Consider the following 20,721-nt stretch of genomic DNA (forward strand, 5'->3'; position numbering starts at 1 on the left):
ATTAGAATTCCTGCTGTCATATGATATACCAAAGCAAGGGTTGTCCCTCTTCCAACTAAATATTTATGTTGATATCCACTTTCCTTCATATCTTTCAAACAGTGTATCAAAAATAGATTGAAGGATAACTGACATTAAAGATTTACAAAAATCTACATAATTAAATCATTTCCTCTCTTCTGAATAAATTTGTTGGCAAAATATTGTGATTTTTTTAATAAAAAATTTCTGTTAACATGTAGTGGGTTTTTTTAACAAAATAATTTTTTTGCATCCTCAGTTTTAATTTTAAATGTGGCATATACTGATAGATGTAACTAAGACAAGAGTTGTTTGGCATCCTTTATAATTTTTTAGGGGGTAAAGAAGTCCTATAAAGATTTTTGATAATTCTGTACTAGAAAATAGAAATAAAAGATATAATGTTTTTGTTTTTCTCAACTGAATTAAAATGTTTTCTTCAAGGTTTTACAAAATAATGCAAAGTACCAGGTAGTGCCCAAAAAGCTGACCATAGGCAAGCGCCTAGCTCAGTGCCTACATCCAGCATTACCAGGGGGAGTTCATCGAAAGGCACTTGAAACATACGAAATTATCTTCAAAATCATTGGACCTAAGAGACTTGCCAAAGATCTTTTTTTATACAGGTAAGAATACTTTTATTATTTATGTATAAATAAAAAATACTTTTAACTGTTTTATGTCTTGTGCAGTAAAAGCTAAAATATTGAAAACTCCTTAATGGAAGTTTTTGGATATCAATGTCAAGTATATAAGTGCTTCAGAAAAATTTAGGATATTCCTTAATGTAAGATCTTTTTCTTCTTCTATGTCATTTATGAAAAGTTTTTGTTTAAAATTGTGGGGGCTACACTACTCTCTGCCTTTTTAAACATGAGGACTACACTGAGAAGAAAATAAGATACCTTTATCTCTCAGCAGCTTTCAATGTAGTTGACCATTCTCTACCTGAAATAGTCTTTTTGTATTGGCTTATATTGTGCATTTACTTTCTCAGTCTTCATGTGGTTCTTAAAGCTTGCTTAGTCTTACATTTTCACTTTATATTCTTTTGTTAGGTGAGCGTATCCACACCCGTGGTTATCCTTTCGGTGCAAACGCCCAGTTTGGTATCACCAGTGTTGGCTTCTGCTTTAAATCTCTGGCTTACTCACCATCTCTGTGTGGTTCTATAAAAGCAGCTGATGCTCACCTCCTTCCGACCTCATTTTCTAGAAACCAAGCCTTGTGCAAGTGCACTAGAGTTCAGTGAATGGCACTGTTGTCCATCCGCTTGCACAAGCCTGAAATCCAAGGGTTACACTGAGTATCTTGTTTTCCTTGCCCATATTCTTCTTCCTCCCATGTGCGTTCTGTCACTAAGAGTTTTGTTTCATAGCAGTAAAGAGCAGAAGCTTTGGAATCGAAATGGTTTGCCTTTACCGCTCACCAGCTCTGTGATCTTGGGTCATTTTCTTCACCTCTCTGTGTGTATTCTCGTTTGCAAAAAAGAAGATTACCAGTTTCACAGGATTGTTAATAGAATTAGAAATGTAAATATGTATAAAGTACTTAGAACGATGCAGCATGTGGGAAGTGCTCAATAAATGTTAGCCATTGTTCGGATAGATGTTCCAGAACATCCACTTTCCACCCTCACTGGCAGCATCTGCTCCAAAGTCACTGGCCTCCTAACACAAACAATCTTGTTCTTATCCTTTTATGCCCTTCTCTCCACACAGTACCAGATTAAACTTTTTGATACATTAAATAGATGTCATTCTCCTGCTAAGAACCTCCACTGACTTCTTCCTGTTACTTAAAATTCAAAGTTCTTACTATGGCTTCTTAAGTTTTATATACTTTGTCCCTGCCTATCTCGATTACGTCCAGCTCCTAACACTTTTCACCCAATTTACTCCATTCTGTGACAAAGATCTCTGTTTACTCTCCCTCATTTTTTGCTTGTTTCCCTCACCCTGTAATGCTGTAATCCACTTCTCTGATTATCAAATCCTCAGAGAAGACTTGCCTAGTTACCCTCTCTGTAAGAGCCTTTCTTCTACACTTTTGTCATTAGTACCCTGTAGTTTTACTGTGATGTATTTAGAGGGAGGTATCTTTTTATTTATCCTGGTTGGGATTCATTGGGATTTTTAAATCTGTGAATCAGTGACTTTCATCGATTCTGAATCTCTTCAAATTGCCTTCACTCCATCTATTCTCTCTCCCCTTTTTGGAACTATGTGTAAGCATGTGTTAGATCTTCTCATTCTAGCTGCCCCATCTCTTATCCTCTCCTCCTTGTGTTCAAACCTCTTGTCTGTCTTTGTTGCATTCTGGATAGTTTCCTCTTACCTAACTTCTGGATCACTAATTCTCTCTTTTTTCATATATGTGTGAAATTTTTTCTCATCCTTATTGAAATGTAAGTGACATAACATTGTATAAGTTTAAGGTGTATAACATACTTATATATGTATATACTGTGAAATGAATACCATAATTTTAGTTAACACATCCATAGTAACCTCAGTTATGATTTGTTATGATGAGAACTTTTAAGGTCTACTCTCTTAGCAACTTTCAAGTACAGTATTGTTAACTGTAGTCACCATCCTCTACGTTATGTCCCCAGAACTTACTTATCTTGTAACTGGAAGTTTGTACCTTTGACCACCTTCACCGACTTCTCCTCCCCACCCACCCCAGGCAACCACCATTCTCTTCTGTCTTTATGCATTTGGTTTTCTTAGATTCCACATTTAAACGAGATCATATAATGTTTGTTTTTCTCTGGCTTACTTACTTCACTTAGCATAATGCTATCCTCGAGGTCCATCCATATTGTCACAAATGGCAAGATTTCTTTTTTTTTTTAATGACCAAATAATACTCCATTCAGAGAGAGAGCGAGAGTGTGTGTGTGTGTGTGTGTGTACACATCCATGCATAAGCGCAAGCATGTGTGACAATTTATGTGTTCATCTGTCAGTGGATACAAGTTGTTTCCATGTCTTGGCTATTGTAAATAATGCAGCAGTGAACATGGGAGTGCAGATATCTCTTCAAGGTCATGATTTCATTTCCTTCAGATATATATCCAGAAGTGGGATTTCTGGATCGTATTATAGTTCTATTTTTAATTTTTTGAAGGATCTCCATACTGTTCTCCATAATTGCTGTACCGGTTTGCATTCCCTCCAACAGCATACAAGGGTTCTCTTCTCCACATCCTTGCCAGCATTTGTCATCCTTTGTCTTTTTCATAATAGCCCTTCTAACAGTTGTGAGATGAGATACCCCATTGTGTTTTTGATTTGTATTTCCCTGGTGATTAATGATGTTGAGCACCTTTTCATGTACTTATTGGCCATTCTAATATCTTCTTTGGAAAAATGTCTGTTTGTCCATTTTTTAATTGGATTATTTGAGGGTTTTTGCTATTACATCACGAGTCCCTTATATTAATTTTTATTAACTTATATTAATTTTTATTAGATATGCGGTTTGCAAATATTTTCTCTCATTCCATAGATTACCTTTTCATTTTATTGATCATCTTTTTCTGTGCAGTAGCTTTTTAGTTGGATATAGTCTCAGTTGTTTATTTTTGTTTTTGTTGCTTGTGCTTTAGGTTTCATACCTAAAAAATCAGTGCCAAGACCAATGTCAAGGAGCTTTCCCCCTATAATTTCCTTCTAAGAGTTTTATGGTTTCTGGCCTTATATTTAAGTCTCTACTCCATTTCAAGTTAACTTTTGTGTGTGACATAAGGTAGGGGTCTCGTTTCATTCTTTGTGATATGCATATCCACTTTTCCTCTTTCACTCTTGATGTTGGTACCTCAGACCTTATTTTTTCCTTTAATCAATCTTGTCATGGCTTTATCAATTTTGTTAGTCTTTTTAAAAACAAGCTTTTAGGGGCACTACGGTGGCTTAGTTGGTTAAGCAACCCACTCTTGATTTCAGCTCAAGTCATGATCGCAGGGTCGTGAAATGGAGCTCCACGTCTGGCTCCATGCTCAGTGCAGAGTCTGCTTGTCTCTTCCCCACTCCTGCTGTCTCTCTCTCAAATAAATAAAATCTTTGAAAAAAAATAAAAAATAAAAATACAAACTTGGGGCACCTGGGTGGTTCAGTGGGTTAGGCGTTCAACTCTTGATTTTGGCTCACGTCATGATCTTGGGGTCCTGTGATCGAGCCCCACATCGGGCTCCCCACTCAGTGGGGAGTCTGCTTCTCTCCCCCTCTCTTATCTCCTCCTGCTCATGCTCTCTTTCTAAAATGAATCAATCTTTTTTTTTTTTTTTGAAGATTTTATTTATTTGAGAGAGAGTGAGTGAGAGTGAGAGAGCACAAGCAGGGGGAGCAGCAGAGGGAGCGGGAGAAGCAGGTTCCCCTCTGAGCAGGGAACCCCATGCGGGGCTTGATTCCGGAACCCTGGGATCATGACCTGAGCCGAAGGCAGATGCTTTAACCAACTGAGCCACCCAGGCAACCCTAAAATAAATAAATATTTAAAAAAATAAAAACCAACTTTTAGCTTTGCTGGTCCGCTTTACCTGTGCATATATGTTTTGTCTTTAAATTCTGTATGGATGTCTTAAAAAACACTGTCTAGGGGCGCCTGGGTGGCACAGAGGTTAAGCGTCTGCCTTCGGCTCAGGGCGTGATCCCAGCATTGTGGGATCGAGCCCCACATCAGGCTCCTCCACTATGAGTCTGCTTCTTCCTCTCCCACTCCCCCTGCTTGTGTTCCCTCTCTTGCTGACTGTCTCTATCTCTGTCGAATAAATAAATAAAATCTTAAAAAAAAAAAAAAGCTTTAAAAAAAAAACACTATCTAAACTCAGTAGCAGGTTATTTTTAATAGTAATAAGTACTGCATTCCAAAGAACAGCACTTAAAAAGAATTTCTCAATCAGTGTTGCATGTAATTCTCTAATAACTGATAGATTTTCCTTTCATTTTAAAAAATCTTTTATTTAAATTCAATTTAGTTAACATATCGTTTATTACTAGTTTCAGAGGTAGTAGATTTTCTTATTGCAAGACTTTTATAACTCATGCCTGCAACTTTTTCAGCTCTTCAGTAACACAATTTTACTTTAAGAAACTGTTGGCTAGTTGGCTCAGTTGGTAGAGCACGCCCCTCTTGATCTCAGGGTTGTAAGTTTGAGCCCCATGTTGGGTATAGAGATTACTTAAAAAATAAAGTCTTAAAAAGAGAGAGAGAAGTTATAGGGGAAAAAAGGAAAATGGATGAAGCAGGACCCTGGCAAAAGCTGGCCTTGGGCCCTGGCATTTATGGGGAAGGTAGCTTTGAGGAAGCTTCAGCTGTAAGAATTTAGATCAGACTACCTAAAATTGGAGGCAGAAAAGTGGGAAACTGAGGGAGTTCTCTCTTGATGACCTCTATTTACTATATAAACTAGGAGCAAGAGATTCTTAATGTATTTGTTAAGCACTTACATGCAAGAGGACTTGGTGCTAGAACCTCAAGATACGTAAACAAAAAGATATGGTCCCTTGCTTTCTGATATTTACAGAATGACCTATTAGAATTACTCAGTAAGTACAGAATTACTTACTCGAATAAGTATTGGATGCTATGAGAACACAAAATAGGGGGCCTAACCTGGTCTAATTAGAAGACAGTCTCCTCCAGGAAAGGGCTGAGGCTAATTCCTGAAAGTCTAGGAATCATCTGACAACAAAAAGGATGTAAGTAAAGGAAAAGGAATTGAACCTGTCAGAGCAGCATGTGGAAAGGCCTGGGCACTAAAGAAGAGCATGGAAGGTTCTAAAACAAAACTGAAAAGAATTCTTCTGTATAGCTGGAGCAGAAGGTGCAAGAGCAAAATTGGTGAGCTTATGTGGTCTGTTACAGAGGTATGTAGTAGCAAGATGTCAAAAAATGGTAAAAGCTACATTAAACTAGACTGTATCTGAAAGGCAACAGGAAACCAGTAAAAGGTTTTACTGAGGACAGGTGCTTCAGGGCAATACTGAAGTGGTACCAGGTGAGTCGGTGATTGAGCTCTATATAATGGTTGTGTCTTCGAAGGAAAAGTCTGGTAGACATGGAGATAATTTACAATATTCAAAAAATATGTTGAAGAGTGACTTGGAGAGAAAACCTGGTGATTGATGGCAAGTTAGAGGAGATTTTTTTCAAAGAGTCAAGGATCACTCCTAAATTTATAGCTTTTTGGTCAACCAGATGGATGTTGATGCCATAGTTTGAAATTGTGAAATTTGAAGACTTTTTGAAATAGCTGGGTCGCCACTGGGTTTATGAGTATGAAGCTCAGGTGGGAGACCTGGGTTGATTAAATGGATAGAGAAGTCATCAATATAGAGGATATCATTCTGAGCCAATCAGTAGAACTTATTTCATCAAAATATAAATCAAGATTTATATACGTATGTGGGTACATATGAATTAATAGTTTGTAGTTAATGTACTTTTCCCCACCCCCTTTTCTTTCTGGTTTTTTGTTTTTTTTTTTTAATAGTTCTGGGTTATTTCCTCTTCTTGCAAATGCTGCCATGTCTGTGAAGCCAACATTGCTAAGTTTGTATGAGATCTATTACCTGCCTTTGGGTAAAACACTGAAGCCTGGTCTACAAGGATTGCTAACTGGTATTCTGCCTGGCTTAGAAGAAGGATCAGAGTACTATGAGAGGTAAGGTGGTGCTGTTACTGGTGCAGCTAAGTAAGCAAAGTCATAGATTGGTCAGCAAGCATCCTTGGATTAATAATGTTTTAACCTCACAAAAAGTGTTTATTCTAGACACTTCAATATATGGCCTGAAGATTTCTATAGCAAATATCTGTATCTATATCTATAGATATAGTAGTATGTATAGTTTGTGTATTGCATTGAAAATATAGGTAGGTAGTAAGAGCACAGACTTGGGAGGTAGATGGACTGCGTTCAAATCGTGGCTCAGCAGACACTGGACAGCTTAGGAAAGCTTTGTCAACATTTCAGAACTTTATTCAGTTTCTTCATCTATAAAACAAACATAATACTTAATTCCATTCTGTTATTGTAATAATGAAAGCACTTAGTCCAGTGCCTAGCATATATAAGTCACTCAAAAAATTGCAACCCATAATTTAAAATAATAATCAATATATAGGAACTTAAATTAATAAAAGAATGGGAAATCGGACCCTGTGCCAACAGTTTTTAAATATTGGTGGTGGAAAAGAGCCTACGACCAAGTACAGTGCTGTTTCATTAGCTGTGACGTGATGCTCTTGATATTTTAACTTTCTAAAGAAAATGAATTAATCTATTTTGGAGCCTATTACTTCTTAGGAAGTTTATAGTTATAGACAATGCATGATGGCACTATCTTTAGTAGCTTGTTACTGATATCCTTACCAAAAAGGAAATTGAATTGAGGTGGCAAAAACAGAAAATGCCAAGCTTGTTATATGAGTACACTTAATGATTTAAATTTAAATAACTTGTGCATTGACCAGCTACTCTATTTTATTGTGGTTCATATGTTCCTGTAATGCAGTAAGAATCTAATCCTGAAAATACTGGATTACCTTCCTAAACTATTTGGAGAAAATACAATTTTTGTCTAAAAACTTACCATTTTCTTTTGTTAACTTTTTTACTTACAGTTTTAGAAACATATGACATAATTTCATTTAGTGTATAAGTCAGTTTTGTTTCTAATTGTTATATTCTAAGACAAATACGTGTAAGTCTGCTAGTGACAATTAAAAATTTAACACGATAATGATTTTTATGAGTGTGGTATGATTTATTTCATTATGTGTCTTCGTCCATTTGAGCTGCTGTGACCAAATACCATAGATTGGGTAGCTTATAAACAAGAAATTTGTCACAGTTGTAAAGGCTGGAAGTCTGTATCAGTAGCAGCAAGGTCATGTTTTGGTGAGGGCCCTCTTCCGGTTCCTAACTGGAGCCGCCTCCCTGTGTCCTCACACAGTGGAAGGGACTGTGGAGTTCTGTGGGATTTCTTTCATAAAAACATTAATCTCATTCATGAGAGCTCCACCCTCATGGCTTAAGCACTTCTCAAAGGCTCTGCCTCTCCTGATGTCATCATTTTGGGGGGATAGGGTTTTAACATGACTTTTGCAGAGACACAAACATTCAAACCATAGCATTATGTTTTAGCAGTTATTCCACACAAATTCTAATAAAGGGATTTATCATATTCTTCTAATCCGTAGATACATTAAGGCCGGAAGGGAGTATAGTGTTAGGTTAAATCATACAACAAGTAAACAGTAGAATGCATCATCAGATTCTTTTGATTCTGACTCTACTATACTACAGTGTAATAAATTTTTAGGTATTATGTTACTCTATGCTTGAAACAAATCAAAAGTAATTTATTTTTAAATGTAGTCCTTAAAGCAATAATGCATCTTTGATTTTGTTATAGGTCTGATTCATTAAAGTTTTATGAATTACAGGGTGTGAGGGCAATCTGGCTGTGACATCTGTCACCCCATTGATCACTACGGTTGATTCAGCTGACCTGGCTGGCTAGGCAGGTGTCCTCTTCTTCCTTCACTGTTCATGTGTGTCCCTCCTGAAGCTGTGTGTTTGATCAAAGCTGACAACCTTCCGTAATAGAGGAGGACCATTCTTTGGCCAAGGGTATATGAGTAGCTGTGCTCCGCTGCTAGAATCTCCAACAAACTTTCAAAGTTATTGTGAATTACATAATATGATTTCAAAGAGAAGGAAACATTTGGAAAATGTCCTTTAAGAATTCACAGGGCAGGGAGGGGGACACCTGGATGGCTCATTTGGTTAAACGTCTGACTCTTGATTTCAGCTCACATCTTGATCTCAGGGTTGTGAGTTCAAGCCCTCCATTGAGCTCCATGCTGGGGGTGGAGTCTACTTAAAAAGTGGGGATGGGGGAATGCTGGGTAGCTCATTCGGTTAAGTGTCCAACTCATAATTTCAGCTCAGGTCATGATTTCATGGCTTGTGAGATTGAGCCCTGGGTTTTTGGGCTCCATTGGGAACCTGCTTGAGATTCTCCCACTTCCTTTCCCTCTACCCCTCCCCCTGTGCACACGTGCGGTGCGCATGTGCGTGTTCGCTCTCTCTCTCAAATCTTTTTAAAAAATTTTTTCATAGAGGAGTACCTAGGTGGCTTAGTTGGTTAAGTGTCTGACTCTTGATCTCAGCTCAGGTCTTGAACTCAGGGTCATGAGGTCAAGCCCCATGTTGGGCTCCACACTGGGTGTAGAGCCTACTTTAAAAAAAAAAAAAAAAGGAAAAGAATTTCATAGTAATTCAACAGAAAATATATTCTGCTGTAGGATTACTATTAACTAAGATGTCTAGGACTTGGGGTGTTGTTTTTGTTGTTACCTTCATTTTACAGATCAGGACACGGAACTGAAGAAAGATTGAGTGAGTTTTGCAAATTACACAGCTAGTAAATGGGGGAGGCAGGACTGAAATCCAGTCCTCTGAAGTATGCACTTCTTGTAGTCTGTCACACTTGTCGCCAGGGCAAAGCATGGAACGACAGGGTGAATGCTTCCATACAATCTGGAGGAGAATAATTTCTTCTTAACAACGTGAAACTAAATGCTTGTCTTCTTAAGCCACTTTGTTTTGTACCTCAGAACAAACACCTTGTTGGAAAAGGTTGCTGCTGCAGTGGACCAGTCAGCCTTCTACAGTGCCCTCTGGGGTAGTCTCCTCACCAGTCCTGCTGTGCGGTTACCAGGAATCACATACGTTCTTGCCCATTTGAACAGGAAGCTTTCCATGGAAGATCAACTGTATATAATTGGCAGTGACATTGAGCTAATGGTACGTCTATGCATGGTTGCTCACGTAACATAGTTCTTCAGAGCCGGGCACACTATTCCAGACAGATAGTGAGAATTGTGACCCAAACAGAATTCCTGTTTTCATGGAACTTACATTTTCCATCAAGGACACTTAAAGACCAAATTTGTCATTGATTATTGTTTTTAAAAGCTTCAAAATAGTTTTTTCATGGAAAAGGAATTGTAGGTTATATCTTATCTCCAGCTGTTTCTCAAGCAAATAAATGGTCTTTATTACCATCTTGCTAACTGATCAACCACTGTTAACATAGTCACATTAATTATATCGTTCCAAAGGGGACCTTCTCTTCAATCATAGCTTTCATTATAGGAAAGATGGATTTTCGATAGAGTGACAGCCAGATTCTGTGTGGAATTTGTACAAGGAGATGCAGTACCAAAGGAGATGGTAAAAGATAGTACCCGAAAATCACATTGATTGCTTATACTTTTTAATTTCTAGATTAAGAACAGAAGGAAACTTTTTATCTCTGTAGAGTGCAATACTGTGAAAATTAGCAAGGAGTAAACAAAGAAACCCTCAAAGGTCACTATGAAAAGTTGTTTTTTTTTTAATTATGGTTAATCATCCTGTACTTTTTCCCCATACGATTATGAAATGACTGAGATTTTTTATGCAGATTTTTGATTACATTTATTAAACTATAATTAACATACACTGAAAATAACATCTTGTGTGTACAGTTGTATGAATTTGACAAATGCCTATAGTCAAGTAACCAATACTATAATCAAAATAAAGACTATTTACATCACTTCAAAAGGTTCTTCTGGGCCCCTTTGTAGTTACTTCTCTTACCCTACACTCCCAGGCCCTTGCAAACAGTGGTCTGATTTCTGTTCCTGTAGTTGTACTTTTTCCAGAATGTGATGTAAATGGAATCATGCAGTATCAGCCATTAAGTCTGGTTTCTTTGGCTTTGTGGAACACATTGGAGATTCATCCATGTGTTTGCACATATCAGTGGTCTGTTCCTTACATTGCTGCGTAGTATCATATTGCATGAATGTACTGCGACTTGTTTATTCATTCACCAGTTAGTGAATGTTTGTTTCTGGTTTGGGCAATAATGAATAAGGCTGCTGTAAGCAGTTGCATACGGTTGTTTGTGGAGACGTATGTTTTTATTTCTTGGGGAAATACCTAGGGTAGGATTCCTGTTCATATGGTAAAAGGTAACATTTACCTTTTTTTAAATAACAGCGTTATTGAGATACAATTCACATACCATAATATTTATCCTTTGGAATTGTGTAGTTCATTGGTTTTTTAGTATATTCACAAAGTTGTGTAGTTATCACTGTCTATTTTTAGAACATTTTCATCACCTCAAAAAGAAGCCCCATAGTCATTAATCACACCACTTTTTTCCCCTCACTCCTGCCCCTGGCAACCACTAATCTTTCTGCTCCTATATATTTGCCTATTCTGAACATTTCATACAAATGCAGTTATACAATATATAGCCTTTTATGAATGACTTCTTTCACTTGTCAATATTTTTAATACTCATCTTTGTTGAAGCTAGTGTCAATACTTCATTACTTTTTATGGTTGAGTAATAGTGCATTGTATGGGTAATACCACATTTTATTTGTCCATCAGATAATTTTTTTGGCTATTATGAATAACGCTCTGAACGTTCATGTGTAAGTTTTTTGTCGGCATAGGTTTTCACTTCATTGAGTAGTGGAATTGCTGGGTCATATGTTATCTCTGGGTTTAACTTTTTGAGGAACTGGCAAACTGTTTTCCAAACTGCACCAATTTACATTTCCATCAGCAACATACGAGGGTTCCCATTTCTTCAAATCCTTTTTAACACCTGTTATTGTCTTTTTATAATAGACACATTAGCAGGTGTAAAATATTTCATTGTAGTTTTGATTTGCATTTCCCTAATGACATTGAACATATTTTCTTGTGGTTATTGTCATTTTATATCTTCTTTGGAGACATATTTCTTCAGATTCTTTGCCCATTATTTAAATGGTGTTATTTCTCTTTTTGTTGTTGAATTGCAGGAGTTCTTTACATAGTGTGGATATTAAACCCTTGTATATATGATTTAAAAATATTTTCTCCCATGCTATGGACTTACCTTCTTACTTTCTTAATATTGTCCTTTGAAGCAGGAAAATTTTAATTTTGATCAAGTCCAATTTATCTGTTTTATCTTTTGTCATTTGTGCCATTTTTATCTTTTGTCTGGTATTAGATATTACCTAAAATTGATTCTAATCCAAGATCACAAACAGTTATTCCTATATCTTCTTTTAGTGTATGTTTAAATTTGTAAGAAACCGCCAAACTATTTTCCAAAATGACTATACCATTTTTATGCAGATTTTAAAATTTTTAAATGGAATTATTACATTTCCTTTTAATAACTTAATGGAAATTTTAAGCAAGTCACTTTTTTATTTCTTTAAAAACACAAACGTCATAATTGGAAAACTATTTGTAACACATCACAAAGGACTACCCTCCATATTATTCAAGAGCTACTATAAATAAATAGGCAAATATTAATAATCAAGTAGAAAAATGGGTTTGAACAGATAACCTAAAGGAAGTAAAAATAACTCAAACACATGAAAAGATGCTCAACATTACTTACGATAGAAATAAAAATTTAACCAGGATATCAATTTTCATATATTATATTGGCAAAAATGAAAAAAAAAAACACATGGGTAAACATGGAAAAAACAGAAATTGTCACACAAAGCTGGTGGGACTATAAATATATATAAGCTTAAGGAAATGCACTGTATTATTTATATTGCAAATGATATATCCCAAGACCCAGCAGTTCTACTTTAAGGGATTAATCCTATAAACTACTTGTACATCTGTATATTGCAGCATTATTTACAATAGTAAATATTTACAGACCGCATAAATATCTATTATTAGGGGCCTATTTAAAAATTAGGGTTCATCTGTGAAATAGAGTATTTCTTTAGCCATAAAAAAATAATGAAGCTCTTTAGTGTTAAGGAAAGATATCCAAAATATATTGTTAAAAGAAAAAGGCAAAATTTGGGGTATATGCATGTGTGTTTTTATTTACTTAATATTTGTAGAAAATATTCACTAGTTATACTGGTTGCATGCAGAAAGGAAATTGAATGGTTAGGAGACAAATACGGAAGAGAACTTTTTGCTGTATATACTCTTTTGTGTGCCTTCATTTTTTTTTAAACCATCATAATATATTTACCTATTCAAAATAAAGTAAATACATTTAATTAGTGACAAGAAACTGAGAAGCATACTTCTATCTATTGGAGAAAATGAAGCATTCCATTTGCATGGTAATGGTAAATCTTTCCCAGTGTAACAGGCAAGAGATACTAAAGGCTCTCTTATTTCAGGTAGAAGCAGTAAGTACTTCGGTGCAGGACTCAAGTGTACTTGTACAGAGAAGCACACTGGACCTCATACTCTTCTGTTTTCCATTCCACATGAGTCAGGTAAAACATTAATAATGGTATTAATATAAAGAATTCTTTGGAAAATCATAGATTCCTGATGTGTAGTTATTTTTTAAGTTGAATTTAAGTTAAATTCTTTTGTTTTATGAACTGGTAAGTATAATACATACCACATACAATACATGCAGGGCTTGAATTCACAACCCTGAGATCAAGACCTGAGCTGATATCAAGAGTCAGACACTTAACCAACTGAGCCACTTGGGTGCCCTGAACAATTTCTTTTTTTTAAGGAGCAAAATTTGTGGAAATTTTGAAAAACAAAACAAAAAAAGGTTTTATTGATTTGCATAAGAACATGGAAATTGAAATAGATTATTTCATACTTTTAATAAAAGTTCTAACCTATAGGGGCACCTGGGTGGCACAGCGGTTAAGCGTCTGCCTTTGGCTCAGGGCGTGATCCCGGCGTTCTGGGATCCAGCCCCACATCAGGCTCCTCCGCTATGAGCCTGCTTCTTCCTCTCCCACTCCCTCTACTTGTGTTCCCTCTCTCGCTGGCTGTCTCTATCTCTGTTGAATAAATAAATAAATAAATAAATAAATAAATAAATAAATAAATAAAATCTTAAAAAAAAAAAAGTTCTAACCTATAAAAACGGGAGATAATCATTGCTAGCTCTGAGTGAGGCAGGACTCTGAGACTCAGGTCTTCTACCCAGCTGTTATCCCTGTCCTGATGTAACTTACCTTTTCTTGGTTTGGTGATTTGGTGATGTGTGTCACACCCTCAACAGAGTTGGCTGTATGAAAGCCAAATATTCAGTCACCGTGACGTTCTCTAGTACTTTTATTACAAATGAGAACAGTTAACAAATCATGAGTGAAGTGTTTCATTGTTGGAGATTTAATCAATGTCTTCATTTTTAAAGAGGTGGTCTGAATTCTTTTGAGTTCTAAACTTTGATGAGGAGTTATGTAGAACACCAGTATGTGAACACTCCGAATGGAAGAACAAAATTAATAAGATGGAGAATTTCTTCCTTGGAAAAGGATGTTTAGTTCTAAAAAATCATTAGCAGAAAAGATTATTATTTTGGGTTTTTGTAAGAACTATGGTTAGTAAATAGTGAATTTTCATTATGATCTATCATGCTCACATTTTTCTTTATTACTTTATTCACTTTGAAGTTGAATTATTAATAATTGAAGAATTTTACACTTCATTGCCTATATTGTCCCTAATAAGGTCATAAACTGCCCCCAGTTTCCGTTTTTGAGATTTTCCATCCTTAAGCCAGAGGCTTTTATTCTGCCTCTGGCTTTTCACAGAAACACCTGGTGGGACATCAGTGTAGTCTAAACTTAGCAGTACAGGGGTGGGCAAACAGTTCATCAGGTAGTAATGAGTTTGACTTTTTTAAAGACTTATAAAAGAAAACAAAGAATGTGCTAAAGTAATGTATATGGCTCAAAAGCCTAAAGTATTTATCACCTGGGTCTTTATTGAAAAAAATGTTTTGACCTTTACTCTTAAGCATTCAACATTATTAGTCCTTTAGTATACTAATTAGGTGACTCAACAAGATCTGAGGGATTTACATCATGGTAGACTTAAATTGGGAAGAACTTAATTTGTTATCTCATTAGACCAGTGTTTTTCAACCTTTGTTTAACTGAATTTCCATCAGTACTTTCTCACTGTACCACCTCTATATTCCTACCAGCCAAGAAGATCTTCTGAAGCCTTAGCTTTTATAATTTGTATTATAAAACCAGTAGCTGTGTTTAATTTTTTTTTAAATACATACCCTACTCAGACTCAATTATAATATTTCCCCCATTACTGTACTAGATTTTTAGATTACCTGAGACTATGGATGAAGACAAAATCATCTTTGTTCCCCACTTTTCCTCTTTCCATATCTTGCATATATATAAATTTAAAGCAAATCTTGATTGTGACCGTAACTTAGACTTCATTACATTGTTCCAAAAATGATTGCTGTTAATAGCTTCAGCAGTTAATGGGTTCTTAGACTCTCTTACTTATTTCATGGAAAGTTGACCCTAATTTCTAATACTTATACCTTTAAGTGAGAATACTTTTCCATAATAGACATATGTGGTAATGTCAACAGCAATTAAGAGTAGTTTGGGGAGGGGAGGGCACATGGGTGGCTCAGTTAGTTAAGCAACTGACTCTTGATTTCAGCTCAGGTCATGATCTCAGAGACGTAAGATGGAGTCAGTGTCATTCCCCACACTTAGCAGGGAGTCTGCTTCTCTCCCCCTTCCTCTCTCCCTCCCCCACCACACACACATATGCACTTGCTTGCTCTCTAAAATAAATCTTTTTTTTTAAGTAGGTTTTTTTTTTGTTTTTTTTCCAAAATAAGATTGGAAGACATTAGTAATTAAAAAAAAATTTTTTTTTTAATTTACTTGGAGAGAGGGAGAGCAAGCACACGTGCAGAAGGAAAGGGAGAAGGTGGGAAGAAGACTCCCCCCTGAGCATGGAGCTGGACAGGGGGCTTGATCCCAGGTGCCCAACACATTATTACTTTTCAAGATTTTATGAAAATATCTGTAGTCTTCATATCTGATGTTAGATAGATCAGCAGTTCTCAAATGCTTTGGTTTTAGGATGCAATTACTCTCTTTAAAAATATTGAGAATCCTGGGGCACCTGGGTGGCTCAGTTGGTTAAGCATCTGCCTTTAGCTCAGGTCATGACCCCAGGGTCCTGGGATTGAGCCCCATGTCAGACTTCCTGCTCAGTGGGGAGTCTTCTTCTCCCTCCCCCTGCTCATATGTGTACACCTGCTCAGGCTTTCTCCCCCCGCCCCCAAAAATAAAAGAAGGAAGGGAGGGCAGGAGGAAGGTAGGAAGGAAAGGAAGGGGGAAAGGAAGGGAAGGATGGAAGGGTGGATCCTGGGTCACCAGGGTGGCTCAGTTGGTTAAGTGTCCAACTCTTGATGTTGGCTCAAGTCATGATCTCAAGATCCTGGAATCGAGCCTTGTATTGGGCTCCCCACTCAGCAGGGAGTCTGCTTGAGGATTCTCTCTCCATCTGCCCCTTCCCCCCCCATATGCTCGCATGCACATGTGCCTGCTCTTTCTCTGTAAAATAAATGCATCTTTAAAAAAAATACTGAGGATCCAAAAAACAATCTTTTGCTTATGTAAGTTAGATCTATCTATATCATATTAGAAATTAAAAATGACAGATTTTTTTAATATTTACTAATTCATTTAAAAATAACAGTAACAAAGTTACATTAGTATAAATAACATTTTATGAAAGTAACTCTTTGCCAACACATTAAAAAAAATTGGTGAATAGGGTAGCATTGTTTTATTTTTCCACAAATTTGTTTAGTGACCGGTTTAATAGTGCAGAGCAGAATGCTTGTATTTGCTTCTCTATTCAATCTGTTGTGATTTTTTTCTTTTGGTTGAAGTATATGGAAGAAATATCTCACTGATACGTAATTGGAAAAGGGAGGAGAGTCCCAGCAGTCTTTTGTTGTTGTTAAAACCGCATATTCTTCTTTGATACTACACCAAAACTCACTAAGCCGTAGTTTTAAAAAAATTAATTACAATATGGACTCTGAAACCAAATTAACAAACTTCTCATATTCTGCTTCATGAAAATCTGATCTGTCTGGTACTTTGAATACATCCTTTACCCAAACAAGGTTTTGTTTGTTTTTTGCTGGGGATGTCATGTCCTGGGCCTTGAACTGAGGATGCTGAGATCAAGAGCTGAGCTGAGCTTAAGAGTCAGTCGCTCAACCAGTTGAGCCACCCAGGCTCTCCCAAAGATGCTTTCGTAACATCATGCTTGGTTATTTGGAAAATATTAGTTTACCGAATTATGCAGATCTTCCAGAAGTTAGCACAATAACAAACTATCACAGTGCTTACTACCACCATCGATTTTATCGGTAAAGCTTTTTAGGTATTGAGAAGCTTTCAAGCCAGTTTGTTTGTTTGTTTGTTTATTTATTTATTTATTTTTAAGATTTTGTTTATTTATTTGACAGAGAGAGAGAGACAACCAGCGAGAGAGGGAACACAAGCAGGGGGAGTGGGAGAGGGAGAAGCAGGCTCCCAGTGGAGGAGCCCGATGTGGGGCTCGATCCCAGAGCACCGGGATCACGCCCTGAGCCGGAGGCAGACGCTTAATGACTGCGCCACCCAGGCGCCCCCAAGCCAGTTTAATTAAATTCAGTATATACTGTTTGAAGCCAAATACAGGTTTTCTAAAATCCTAATTTTCTTGGGGTGGCTCAGTTGGTAGAGCATGTGACTCTTGATCTTGGGGTTGTTAAGTTCGATGAGCCCCATGTTGGGTGTCGATATTACTTAAAAATAAAACCTTAAAAACAATTCTAATTTTCTCTTGGAAGCTCAAAATTTATTATCTGTAATGATGAATATTGTTCTTGAAGTGACAGTCTCACTTTATTTTTGAGAAAATAATCTGCCAGGCGTTCAAGCATGAGTAATCATAGTTTGTATCAGTCCCTCTTTCAGGTAAAAGTGGTATTTGGTAAAACAACAACAACAACAACAAAATGAGTAGTACAGCTCGCAATTCAAATGGTCAGACAGGTGCTTTTCCTCAAGACATTCGTCATTTAATATCAGAGGTGTTTTGTGTTTACTCCCCATTTCATTACGCAATATTAAAAGACTTGTGTGCAGGGGCTAATATTTAATAAACTTTTTTCTGCTTCACTAACAACATTCAACTGGCTTTTTTTGTTGTTGTTTTTAATTTTACTGTAAGTACATGACAGTAGAAAATCCCCCGACTCCGAGTCTGGTCAATGCCGTGCTGTACTGCTTCTGTTCGTGCTTGGGCACTGGCAGGCTTCCGCAGTACTGCTGATCGGAGCAAATGTGAGCGCAGCTCAGAAGGCAGGGAGCGTCTTGGTATTGTCATGAATATAGTGTTTTACCTTGCGGACCTGCTCAGGTCCCAGGGTCTCAGAAATCCCCAGGAGTTCAGGAACCACACTTTGAGATTGCTTAGAGTAATAAAAGGCGTCTGTGTTCAGATGAGGGACCATAATTTTTCAGCTATTGATGATCTGTGTTCTGTAACATCTCAATTAAATTTCTAAGATTCCTTTAAAACAAACAGGCTGGGTGCATCCTTTGCCAGGACTGTGAAGAAGCACAGTATAGTGAAAAGTTAACAAGTCTATGTTTAACAAGTCTGTTCCCAAAAAAATAAAAATTACAATTAATAATTTTTTTTTAAAGAGGTCTCTATTCATGTGAGGCACTAACCAGGTATTTGAATTTGGTTAAGTACTTAGGCCCTGTGAGGCTCTGGTTTTTTATTCTAGAATGATATTTTTAGACTAGATGATTTCCATATTACCTTCTAATGCTCAGATTCCAAGAGTCTATTCTAAAGTGATTATCTAGTAATATTCTTAAAATTAACAGCTGTTTAATTAGCTGCCTGCCTTTTATTTTTCTTTTAACGTCACCTCTCTTAGCTAAAACCAGACCTTCATTAGGAAATCACTTTTTGAACATCTAATTAAAGCTATTAGGAAAGGCAAGGGAAAAATGAATTTTCTCTTTAGAGGATCTGAAGTAAAATGAAAAAAAAAAAAGATGTGTTAAAGCTGTATCTGGGTACAAAAAGCATTCATTATATTGTTTTTTCTATATGTTTGAAATACTACAAGATAAAAATGTTTAAAAGGTCAGGAAATGAAGGACTTGGAGTTGATGAAGATAGTGAGCGCCAGCGTACTTAGCGCCAGTTGATACCACTGTGCACGTGAAAGACCAAAAGCATATGTTTTTTGAATCTGTTGCATTTTGCTCCATTTTTTTTGTTTTATGTCAGATCTTGCTAATATTAGGTAGGATAAAGCACTTTAACCTAGAGATTAAAATAATCGAGTCATGCAACTAAGTAGCTGTGTTACCTTTTCTTACTGTTTCCTAATCTGTAAAATGGAAATGATCATTCCTGTGTTTGAAAAGTCAAATGAGTCCTATATGAAACTACCTCCTAAGCCCTAACATTCTGAGAATATTGCACGGTGGGATTTTTTTAAAGAGGAAAGAAAGGAATGTGTTTTTGTATGTGATGAAGTAAAACCACATTTCTGACTTTTTCAGGCCACTCGACCAGATATGATCAGGATCTTGTCAGCAGCCCTTCACGTAGTACTGAGGAGGGACATGTCCCTGAACCGGAGGCTTTATGCGTGGCTTCTGGGTAGGTCTTTGATGTGTACCATCTTAGGCGAAGAAAGACAGAAGGAAATTGCCGTACTAGGTATTATCAAGTGGTGTGTGTCCTAAGTGAAGAAACTCAGTCTGCTTAAATAGACAAGAAAAATATAAATAGTATTAATAAATTACATGACGAAATTTCAAAATCCTCTTAACAGTAGAGGCTTTTTTAACCCATGAGTCGTGTTTCCTTTGACAAGATTTTTTTCTTCTTTGAAATTAAGGCTGTTATACTGTGAGTATGTAGACAAAGAAAGGTAAATTAATAACCAAAATAATAACATAATTTCCAAAACTTTGTAGTCATCAAAGGAATCAGAACAATTACTATTGTCCTGCACACGGTTCCTTACCAGTCTCCCACTCAAGCAGTAAGTTCTTTGTTCTTCCATACTTTTTGTGAGTGTTTGGCCTGTCTTCACAACTCCTTACTGCCCAGAGTGAAAAGATACAATATAACGTATCTTGGAGTTTCTGAATCTTCAGTTATTTCACTCTTCGTAAGATTGGAAAAAAAAAAATACAGGATAATGCTGGAAGACTATTATGATACTTACGTATTGAATTGGTTTCCCTTTATTAAACTATCTAAAATGATCTCTCTTGCTGACATTGATTGGGCTGCTAACTGGTAAGTGGTTCTGTTTTTGAGATATTTGCTGCTTTGGTATTTAGTGAACAACATTCTGAGAATTGCATTTTAATTTATTTTGCTGTTTGTTTCCATGGAGGTTTTGATAACAACGGTGCTATCATAGGACCCAGAAGCACGAGACACAGTAACCCTGAAGAACATGCCACTTACTATCTCACTACCTTTTCAAAAGAATTGTTGGTCCAGGTAATGAATGCTTTCACTTTATTTTTTGGCTGCTCCCTGATTGGTGGAGTTACTCGACAAGTGTAAGACAAGGTCCTGCCTTAACTGAATTAGTTCATTGTCGAAGGGTGGAGACAAGGCTCACAAATACCCTAAGAACGACTGTAACAAGCAAACGATTACAATAAAATGAGTAAGTCATCTTAAGATAGACTCACCTCTCTATAAGTCCAGAGATTTTTTCTTACTTTGTTCTCATGACTTTATTAATACATAATTTCATCTTCTCACCTGTCTGC

General features: G+C 36.6%; 1 protein-coding gene across 8 annotated transcripts in view; it reads left to right on the forward strand.

The window, feature by feature from the left end:
- Window positions 1–20,721, forward strand: part of DOP1A (DOP1 leucine zipper like protein A) — a 104,265-nt gene that overhangs the window by 36,888 nt on the left and 46,656 nt on the right. For all 8 annotated transcript variants that reach the window (XM_026506994.4, XM_044387087.3, XM_044387090.3 and 5 more), the window contains 6 exons: window positions 466–647; window positions 6,524–6,694; window positions 9,655–9,844; window positions 13,267–13,365; window positions 19,486–19,585; window positions 20,334–20,443. In XM_026506994.4, coding sequence (XP_026362779.2) covers window positions 466–647; window positions 6,524–6,694; window positions 9,655–9,844; window positions 13,267–13,365; window positions 19,486–19,585; window positions 20,334–20,443 — 852 coding nt within the window. The remainder of the gene's footprint in view (window positions 1–465; window positions 648–6,523; window positions 6,695–9,654; window positions 9,845–13,266; window positions 13,366–19,485; window positions 19,586–20,333; window positions 20,444–20,721) is intronic.

Source organism: Ursus arctos, unplaced genomic scaffold (assembly GCF_023065955.2).
Source record: "Ursus arctos isolate Adak ecotype North America unplaced genomic scaffold, UrsArc2.0 scaffold_29, whole genome shotgun sequence".
In the NCBI taxonomy this organism is placed as follows: domain Eukaryota; kingdom Metazoa; phylum Chordata; class Mammalia; order Carnivora; family Ursidae; genus Ursus; species Ursus arctos.